This window comes from Geospiza fortis, unplaced genomic scaffold (genome assembly GCF_000277835.1).
Source record: "Geospiza fortis unplaced genomic scaffold, GeoFor_1.0 scaffold40, whole genome shotgun sequence".
NCBI classification, from domain to species: domain Eukaryota; kingdom Metazoa; phylum Chordata; class Aves; order Passeriformes; family Thraupidae; genus Geospiza; species Geospiza fortis.
In genome coordinates, this window is record NW_005054297.1 from 13,672,035 (window position 1) to 13,682,220 (window position 10,186).

Sequence of the window (10,186 nt, forward strand, 5' to 3'; positions counted from 1 at the left end):
GAAGAATCAAGTCTATAACCTTACAGATGTAAACTGAAATGATTCTTACAGTCACTGAATTTACTAATGAGAAACATCTAGTAAGAAAATCTTGTAGAATCCTGAATTTTTTTAAACTGGTTTAACATCCTTTTGCAGCGAACTTTTATTCAGTGGAACTTGGCTAGGGCCAGTCCCAGGATATTTCAGAGTATCCAATGTAAAAAGTCTGGTTGCTGAAGGAACAATGTAATTGAAGTGTACCTAGTTGTTACTCAAAATTCCACTTTTTATTTAGGTTAAGAGCCAAAGAGGAAAAATTATTTGAGCAAGTTTTGTCTTGTTTTCCATCTTACACATCAGTATAGTCTCTGCTATATGCTGCCTTTGAAAACTAGCCCCAGCACATTTTTGTACCAGCCCCTCATGATAACATGGTGTGTCATTTTCACCATCCCTTTACTCTCAGGAGTTTTCTCCTTGTCAATAAATTATTCTTGTTTTGAGAGTAGGCAGTACATAGCATCTATTAACTGGTTACTTTTTGTCTGGGGAAGGGGATTAAAATTCATCTTACTTCATGGACATTGAACAAAGGGAACTCAAGTGACTTACATCTGAGGAAAAGGTAGTGCATAAAGAGTAAATTTCTCTGTCAAGTTGCTTACCCAAATTTTCAAAGGTATTTTATTTTTTGTGTTTTTTTCAAAACACAAAAGGGTGTATTTTTATAGGCATAGCTTTTTTGTTGTGGCTGGAAAAGGCATCCTTATCTGAGTAAACAAGTTTCTGCCATATAGAATTTAGATCTTTCCTCTCACTTCAGGGGTATCAAAGAACCTCATTGATGTGCTTTCAACTCAGTTACTTAAGCGAGTTTTTTTTTCCTTCTCCAAATTACAGAAAGAAAAAGGTCTGATAAAACTGGATGATATCAAAGTGCCATCACAGAAGCTGGTTTACACCCTGACCATTCCTGAAGCATCGGTGAAAGACACAGGGGATTATGAATGTACTGCTCGGCATGCAACCAAGGAGGTTAAGGAAAATAAGAAAGTAGCCATTACAGTTCATGGTATGGTCTGATTTCAGTGTCTAAAATTATCAAGACATTGGAAAACACAATTCTTGAAAAATGCTGCATAGTGTTGTTTACACAAGGCTTTTGCATTTACAGACAAAGGCTTTGTTCACCTGGAGCCTCAGTTCAGCCCTCGGGAAGCTGTCAACTTGCATGAAGTCAAAAACTTTATTGTTGATGTGCAGGCTTACCCAGCACCAAAAATGTACTGGTTGAAGGATAATGTGACTCTGATTGAAAATCTTACAGAGATTCTCACTACTTCAGTAAGAGTCCAGGAAACAAGGTAAAAAACCTTCTGACCCTTACTTTGCCATGCTGACTTAAGTTCCTCTCCCATGAAACTGGGCGCTATCCTGCTCACTTTTTACACCTCAGTTTGTTGCTTCTTCCTCAGTGGCATTTTAAAATAGTTTATTTGTTTTCTAAAGGGCAATGCCTAATTTACATCTTCTTACTACCTTCATAACATCAACCTCTTCAAGGTTCTTGGGCAAGAAACTTCTTCACTCTCTTTAACATGTCCCACACCAATAATTTCTGGCTATTTCCAGTAAAATCAGGGCTTTGTCAGGCCCCTGCAGAAAGTAACTAAGGCCACCTCTTTCTCAGTTGTATGTTGATAGTTATTTACCACTTGAGTAATGTCTTTGTTAAAGGCGTGCTAGAAATGCTAAATGTCACTATGTTATAATTGCAACATACCCAGATTACGTGTTGCCTTAAAATGATTTTTAATGCCTGCTTTAAAAATACAAACAAAAACTTGCATTTCTGCAGCTTTCAGAGTATTTTAAAATTGATACGGGCCAAGGAGGAAGACAGTGGATACTATACTTTGGTTGCAGAGAATGAAGATGAGATTAAAAGATACACCTTCTCACTGCTAATACAAGGTAAGCAGCCCCAAAGCCTTGCCCACCAGAACTCCTGCCACACAGCAAGGACTTGATCCCCTTACACACTGCATTGCCTGGAGTACGGATACATGAAAGGCACGACCCAGGCTGAGTAGAGGAGTGCGTGTTAGTCTCTGGAGCTTCTCTAGCCTGATCCTGGCTTTCACTTCTGCACTGGCCTTGAGCCAAAAAGAAACTTTATCCACCCTGCTAAGTAATTCCAGCTGACAGTAGGATGATAGCTCATTTAACATGACATGAAGACGTGGCACAACTGCAGCACTCCCTTCTCATTGCTGTAGCCTAGAATCCACTCTGTGCTACAGGAGATAAGCACCTCCTTCTTGAGTCTGTGTCTGTAGCTCTTGCTAAGGTGTTGGCCAAACAACACCTGTCCTACTTTGAAATTTGAAGCTTTATTTTTGTAATCACTGACAAATATTTTAACAAACTCCTGACTCCTTCCCAGTTCCAGCTCTGATCTCAGCCCTCGTGGATGATCACCATGGCTCTGCAGGTGGGCAGACAGTGAGATGCTTGGCAGAGGGGACCCCACTTCCCGATGTGGAATGGCTGGTTTGCAAGGACATTAAAAAGTAAGAGGAGTGGGTGTTTTCTTACCTGAAATATGGCCTATATCCTCACTTATCTTAACATAATTAGTTACTGTACCATGTTTTCCTCATCAAGAGCCAGTAAGTTTCAGAGAATTCTTATTTATTTTTAGAGGCATGTTGTTTGTATTTCAAGAGAGGTTGTCAGTGCCCTTCTTTTTACATCCTATAGGACATGAAAAAGTGCATCAATTCAGTTTTGTCTCATAAAAGCTTTCTGTTCAGTAAGCCGACTCCAAGGATTTCACAGTCCAGGTTTCAGTAAGGATTTTGAGAAGTAGCTGTCCCTCCATTCAGGGAGTACTTTTATTTTGAAGGAAGAAAGGTGCAGGTTTTTCAGAGATGCAATCTAAAGACCCTTCTGGCCCTTAAATGTGTTACTGTCAGAAGAAATTTGCAGGGAAAGGTAATTCTTGTTCTGTTCACTCTTATTTATCTGTATGTACATCCAATGCCCATTTCTCCCATTGCTCCTCTCTGCAGGTGCAACAATGACACCTCATGGACCCTTTTGACTAACAATATCTCTGATATACATATGGAAGCCCGCCTGGATGAGAAAAATATGGTGGAAAGCCAGGTGACCTTCCAGAAGGTAGATGAAACCCTGGCTGTGCGATGTGTGGCAAGGAATGACCTCGGTGCTGTTACTCGAGAACTGAAGCTTGTGGCTCCCAGTGAGTTTGCTTTGTCCTTCTGTGCAATTGCAACAGCCAGTTTGGCACTGCTCTAACTCCCCCCAGTTCAGTCCTAATGGATAAAAATACGAATTGTTGTAGAAAATGAATTAAAGCGGATTTTTTTCACCCCAATATTTCAGGGGATGGGCCTTTTACAGGTCTTTATGGTGCATCTGCTTTTTGCTTATTATGTGGTTCCATAATTCATTTTATCATTTTATTAGTACTGGTTATGGAACATTCTTCTAGACAATCTGCATTTGGTTTTGAAACAAGATGGCAGAGCAGCTCTGGACTTGGAAAGACTTTACAGTCACCAGCCTCAGGAACTGCTCCTGCCACTTCTGCAGGACACAAGAACTGCAATGAGAGGGGAGGTGGGTGTCTTATGTGTGTGATATTCCTCATGGCTCATGAAGAAAATATGGTCTATCTTTTTACTCCACAGCCTTGAGATCAGAGCTAACTGTGGCTGCTGCTGTCTTAGTGCTGTTAGTGATTGTGATAATTTCACTGATTGTCCTGGTCATCATATGGAAACAGGTATGTAGGGAAGTATTTTGGTTTGGGTGCTGAGCCCTGCTGGGTTTTGATCTGCTCTAAAGTCAGGTCCAGGACTAATGCTTGGTTTTGCATTCAATGTGCTCTGCAGAAGCCCAGATATGAGATCAGATGGAGAGTCATTGAGTCCATCAGCCCTGATGGCCATGAGTATATTTATGTGGACCCAATGCAACTGCCTTATGACTCCAGATGGGAGTTTCCTCGAGATGGGTTAGTGCTTGGTAAGTTTTCTGTGAGGGACTGGCCCTACCCTTCTCTGGGGAGAAAGACATTCAGTGACCATTCTGAGGTGTCTGCAGGATTTGCAATGGAAGTTATGGCCACAAAGTCCAGAGTCTCTGTCTGCCTGTTCTCATCAGTTCTCCTTCCTGGTCCTCTTCTACAGTGGTATCAGCCCTGAGATCCCTGTGTTGGTGTCTCCTGTGCCTGTGTTCCTTTTCTGCTCCTGTGTGCAGTGTCCACCCCTACGTGACTTCGGGGAGTCTCTCAGTGTTAAACACCCTTTTCAACCCTCATTTCTGCTAAGGCATCCACAAGAAGGACATAATTATTTTTTGTTTGCAAGACATTTATATACTTATGTGCAGAGACCAAGAAAATCTGCAAGTAGTCATGTAGTTTTTTTAAAAATATTTTTAAAATTATTAATCCATGCCATGCACGTATCAGTGCTGAGTAACTGCATATTTTTGTGGCTACTGTCCTTCTTTCTTCTTCCTTCCCCTTCTGCTTTCTTGCTTTGCTATTCCTCATTGGAATTCATGCACAATTCAGTTGCAATTATTTCCTCAAGGCTGGCCCAACCTCTCATTTATATAAATTGAAAGTGTAATGACTATAGAAAATTTTAATGCTCTATAAAGATAGTACTTTAAACATACAAGGCTTCCCTCCCTTGGAGATATCTGTGAACCAAATTGTATTGCAAAACACAGGAGAAGAAGATGAAATGTGTCTTTTGTTTGATGTATTTCAAGAAACATACTCCCCCGGTGTATTTCTTCACCATCACAGAGAAAGAGTTAATTCTTGAAAGAAGCAAGAGAAAAATTTCCAGTTCAGGAACAATATCCTTTAATTAAATTCATGTTGCTAATTGAAGACTAGAGGAGGGTGAATGTTTTATGGAATTATTTTATTACAACCCAGACTTTAATTATATGCCTAAATAGGATTTGTCAGATCTGAGTTGTTAAAGACCACCACTGTGACTTTGCCTCCCTCTGACTCATGAGCACAGCCTGCTTCAAACCCTTCTTGTTTACAAGTGTATTCAGAATAGTCAGTAACTTTCAAACCCAGTGCTCCACATCCTTCTGTCAATCTGGGTTGCACACCTACTTGACACACTCACCTGCTGGCACTTTTGCCATATTAAATTCTTGTTGGTAAGGGGGGACCCTCTTTTGTTTCTAGAGATGACAATTCTGATTTGTATGGATTTTCTCTTATCTAACTGGGAGATGACAGCAAAGCAATTACATCTTTAGTTCAGAGAGGCTCTGAAGCAGGTCACAAACCCATTTTGGCTCTGCCAGATGAGTATTTTCCATCCTAGCTGTGTAGGCCAGCTGGCATTTGTTTTTTCTAGCCAGTAGTGCCTGGAGTGCAGTGCTGTGTTAAAGGCCAACTCTGAACATTGGCTGGATGGAGCTTCAATTGATAAATGTGGGTTACACTGCAAATTTCCCCTTGCAATCACTGATCCACAGTATATGCAGTGCACTGCTCTTTAAAGGGCTCCTGAACCAGTGCAAGTCCAGGAGACGTGTGCCAGAAGGAACAATGCAGTAATGCCATGAGCTGTTTGAACACCGCTGCATCTCCTGGCTCTGCTGAGAACTGGTGAGGTCCCAGCAGGACCTGGACCTCCTCATCTGGCTGACAGAGCTGAGAGCAGCACCTCCTGAGGCATGGGGTCCGAGTGCTGCTGCTCAGGATACCAGGGTGGCTGTACAGAGACAGGAGAACTGCTCTCATCGCTTCCCAGCAAGCCACTTATTTGTCCTGGTGACCTTAATAAAATTAAGTGCTGGTCTGAGACAGAATCTGGCCCATGCCTATTTGAAAAAGGCAAGTTAAGATTCAGGTCACACAACAGTCAGAGACGTGATATCTAATTTCATGAGTCTAGAAACTGGGTGTAGATTATAAAGCTTGACACTTGTTTGGCTTTTAATATAGTCCAAGAGACTTATGGTTTCATTTGGGGTGGGTTGATTATCTCAGGCCAATTTTAGAAAAAGAAGCATCCAGTTGAGATGGCTGCATCTGGAACAAATTCATACACCCCACCCTTGTATCCTCTGAGCAGAAAAGCAGCACCTCTCTGGCAGGCACAGCAGACAAGCTCTGTGGATGGGTACAGAGGCTGAATTAGCTGCTGTTCCTCCACTAGTCTGAGGAATCTTGAGCTGCCGCTGTGTCTGCACAGTCCCTCTGTGGTGGTGAAGCAGCACTGCTCCTTCAGTGAGCAGATCACAGCAGTGCCTTTATACTGAAGAGTAAACTCACACTGTAATTTTGAGCCTCAATGAAGCACTCACCAAGAATATGATGGCATTACAGATGCTTCCAGTTCTTGGGCAGTAAGCTCCCACCTGGCTCCAAATTTCAAATGCAAAAGACGTGGGGCTTGGGCTACATCTGCCGAGAGGGTTGAACAGGGGAAATAGCAGTGGTGGCTCCCTGCCATTCCGGAAGCGCTCTCACTGCCTCCACATGCACCCCAGCCCAGCAGAGGTGATGGAGAGGGAGATGTGTGCCTCATGCTCAGCTGACAATATGGTTTTGGGGAGGAATGGCTTGTGAAGACAAGAAGATCAAGGAGCATCAGCAAATGCCATCACATTCTGAAGGGCTGCATCCTGCCATATGGCTTCCAGACCTTCAGCCTGAAAAGTTTCAGGGGCCAAATTTCAAACTCAGGTTGTTTGAATTAGTCTAAAATTTAGTGTGAAGCTTTCTCACATCCTGATTGGGAAGGATAACCTTTGGAGCACGGGAATCTTGAAAAGAAATCACATAGCTTCTGTGTGCATGACAAACTATGCTGTCATAATCTTGGAGAGGTTCACCAGTGTTAACTCAGCTAAGCATTCTTTAACCATTTCTTGTGCTTGTTAATGATGTAGATATTGTTTGGTTGGAATTTTCTTTTGAAAGCATGTGTACAATAAAAATGGGGGCAGTAGCTGGAGGATAACAGAAACATATGGCATTGCATGCCAGATAACACCTTCAGAAGTGTAAAAGGTGACAAGTTCAAACTGCAAATGAATGAATGTCAAAGACAAAATGCTGTGTATCTCCATAGTAAAAGTTACTACTCATTCTTTCTGTGCTTCAAGTTAAAAAGTAACAAAAAACCAAAGTGACAGCTTGTCAGGCATGTGATTATATTCGGTCATCTGGACCTCATACACAGGCTTGTTCACTAAGTGTTCTCTTGATGAACTTGGTTTTCAATGCAGGAGCTATGAAATACAGCATTTTGGAGTATGTTTGTGTAGTTAATATTTCTCTAAAATCTCAATCTGTACAAAATTCTTCTGGAGACTGTATCCATATTAGTAGACAGGATATATTGATCCCAAATTTTTGTCTAAATTGATTTGTGGCAAGAGTAAAGGGTCTATAAACATTAACTGTTTCATTACAGCACTTAGAAATTTGCAATACAATTTATTCCAGCAGATGAAGCACACTTGTACATTAGACTTCAGAGAAATTTCCCCTCATATGTGATCAATATGTATTTCAGCTTCTTGCAGATCTGAAATGGTGCTGCCTGTCTGTTTCTGAATGGGCTGTTGATGTGCTTTAGTCCATTTTATTGCTGGATGTATCCAGCATTATATAAAAGACCAAAACTACAGCTGAGGGACCAAATTAAGATTTGTAAGTCAGGAACACACCTGTATTTTAAACAGGTGTTGTCTGAGGCAAAGAGGTCAGCTTAAGCCTAGGACAATCCATGCTGTGAGAGGATAAAGTGAAGATGGCAGAGCAGAGGAAGGGATGAATTAGCTGAGCTTCCAGGTGCAGGTGTACTCTTGGTGTTTGCTGGCATTTTTTTAAGAATTGTACTTAATGGTAGCACTTCATATCTGCTTTTTTCTGCTTGAAAACAACAATAATAGCAATAATACCGGTGCTCTGGTTAAGGGAATGTGCCCTTTCCATACAAGAATCAACTTGTAGAGGAATGGAGATAGGAAAGGAGCTGAATTGCTGTTACTTTCTGAAATTAATAATGTTCTCCCTTGTGTTCAGGTCGGATCCTTGGTTCGGGTGCATTTGGAAAAGTGGTTGAAGGGACTGCATATGGATTGAGCCGCTCTCAACCAGTGATGAAAGTAGCTGTGAAAATGCTGAAACGTAAGTTGTCATGGTTCCATTTCCCAAGCCAGACAAGGCAGGTTCCCACAGGGTTATTCAAACATTGCTTGTTATAATTCTTTGTATCTGAAGTTGAAAATGAATGGTGAAATGACGGGATTTTCAAATTATACATTAGATTGCTTGATGGCATTTCAAGCCTGAAGGTACCCAGGCTTTTGAAAACATCCAAAGTTTAGGTTTAGCTGAACAGCTACAATAATTCAGCAAATACTGAGAAAGATAAAGTAACCATGAATGTCTGTGAACAAATGAGGGCTGTACAACAAGGGGAAATAGGCAGGTCTTGTATAAGTTCACTGAAGATTTCCTGCTTCATGAGAACTGAGAATCTGATGCAGTGATTCTGTAGGAGCCATAGGGAGCTTGCTTGTGTTGAATGAGCAGCTTGTCATGAGTGCTGCTGTGCCATGTGGCAATACACTACACCTCTGGAGAGGGACAAGCAGACTCAGTCAGCTACTGAGCTGCATCAAGGGAGTCCCTTATTAATCATTTGCAGCTCCTCTCCAAGTCTTAAGAAAAAACATGTATCAAGTAAGGGACATGGTGGCAGCAATACTACAATGAGGCAAGCAAGGAGAATTTTTTTGTAAATATGAAAAAGGTGACTGCGCCCATCAGGTGGCTAATATGTTTTTTCTCTACAGCTACAGCTAGATCCAGTGAAAAACAGGCACTCATGTCTGAACTGAAGATAATGACACATCTTGGTCCCCACCTGAATATTGTGAATCTGCTTGGAGCTTGTACAAAATCAGGTGAGTTTGGCTGACAAAATAAAGGTTTGCTGTGGGATCATAATTCAGTATTTAACAAGCACATTGGTGCCTAAAGATTTTTAGCTTTTTATCTAATCTTCATGTCTTTGCAGCTTTGTAGATTGTTAAATGCCTAAGTATAACTTCTAGTACTTTTCCAGCTTTCTTCCCACAATGAACAAATGTTTATTGATGCATTCCTTAAATATTATGTAGTCTTGCCTGTTAATTTACTGAGGACCTTTTGTTTTGCACCATGTAATCATAGACACAAGAAAGATAGGGTAGGAGATTGGGGGGAGAGTTCCAATGGGGCAGAACCCAGGGTGGAGGTTACCTAACCAACTGCTCCTCAAATTGGACAATATTGGCTAGATATTCTAATTGCCCTATTTTATAAAACTGAATAAATTTAATTCAGAGCAATTTTTTTTTTTTGCCATACTGCGTATCTGAAGGCTTTTATATTATCATTCTAATGTTGTTTGGAAAAGTTTGTGTTCTATTTCCAGGCATTGACACAGCTTTCAAATAGAGGATTTTACCAATAAATATAAATGAATATAGGTTGTCAGAAAACTTTTTGATATTTGGTTATATTTGCAGTCAAAACTTAGTATATAGAGATGCATTAACTCATAACGCTGTTTTCTACTATGTTTGGAGTCTTTTTGTATTTGTTTCTGTTTTTCAAAACCCCACTCATCGATGTATAATTTTGCTTTATTTTAACAGGTCCCATTTACATCATTACTGAATACTGTTTTTATGGAGATCTGGTGAACTACCTGCATAAGAATAGGGACAATTTCCTGAACAGACACCCCGAAAAGCCTAAAAAAGACTTGGATATCTTTGGGATGAACCCCGTTGATGAAAGCACAAGAAGGTGGAAAAAAATGAAAAAAAGAAATCTGTGACCTGCAGCTTAAGGATTTAAGCCATTATAAACCCTTTTTGCATTATTCTCATTCATTGGTTTAAACTTCTCCCTAATTTTTCTTGTTAGACTTTTATTTGTGACATTTCATAGGTCTGGGAAGATTCCACAGTTTTTATTCAATCTCCCTGACATGTGTCCTAGATTTGTGTTTCCTGCATGTAGACACGCTTGCAGTCTGAGGACCCCTGTGGTTTCTCCATAGATATCCAAGTGCATCTACCTGTCTCCTGGTTTCCATGCCTGGGGAATTTCCAGTGTGTAAAA

At 40.8% G+C, this 10,186-nt stretch overlaps 1 protein-coding gene across 3 annotated transcripts in view; it reads left to right on the forward strand.

Annotated features, from left to right (window-relative positions):
* Positions 1-10,186, forward strand: part of PDGFRA (platelet derived growth factor receptor alpha) — a 36,621-nt gene that overhangs the window by 15,664 nt on the left and 10,771 nt on the right. For all 3 annotated transcript variants that reach the window (XM_031056556.1, XM_031056517.1, XM_005415493.2), the window contains 10 exons: positions 883-1,054; positions 1,157-1,346; positions 1,841-1,956; positions 2,429-2,555; positions 3,057-3,250; positions 3,702-3,796; positions 3,906-4,038; positions 8,093-8,197; positions 8,869-8,979; positions 9,715-9,868. In XM_031056556.1, the coding sequence (XP_030912416.1) occupies positions 883-1,054; positions 1,157-1,346; positions 1,841-1,956; positions 2,429-2,555; positions 3,057-3,250; positions 3,702-3,796; positions 3,906-4,038; positions 8,093-8,197; positions 8,869-8,979; positions 9,715-9,868 (1,397 nt within the window). The remainder of the gene's footprint in view (positions 1-882; positions 1,055-1,156; positions 1,347-1,840; positions 1,957-2,428; positions 2,556-3,056; positions 3,251-3,701; positions 3,797-3,905; positions 4,039-8,092; positions 8,198-8,868; positions 8,980-9,714; positions 9,869-10,186) is intronic.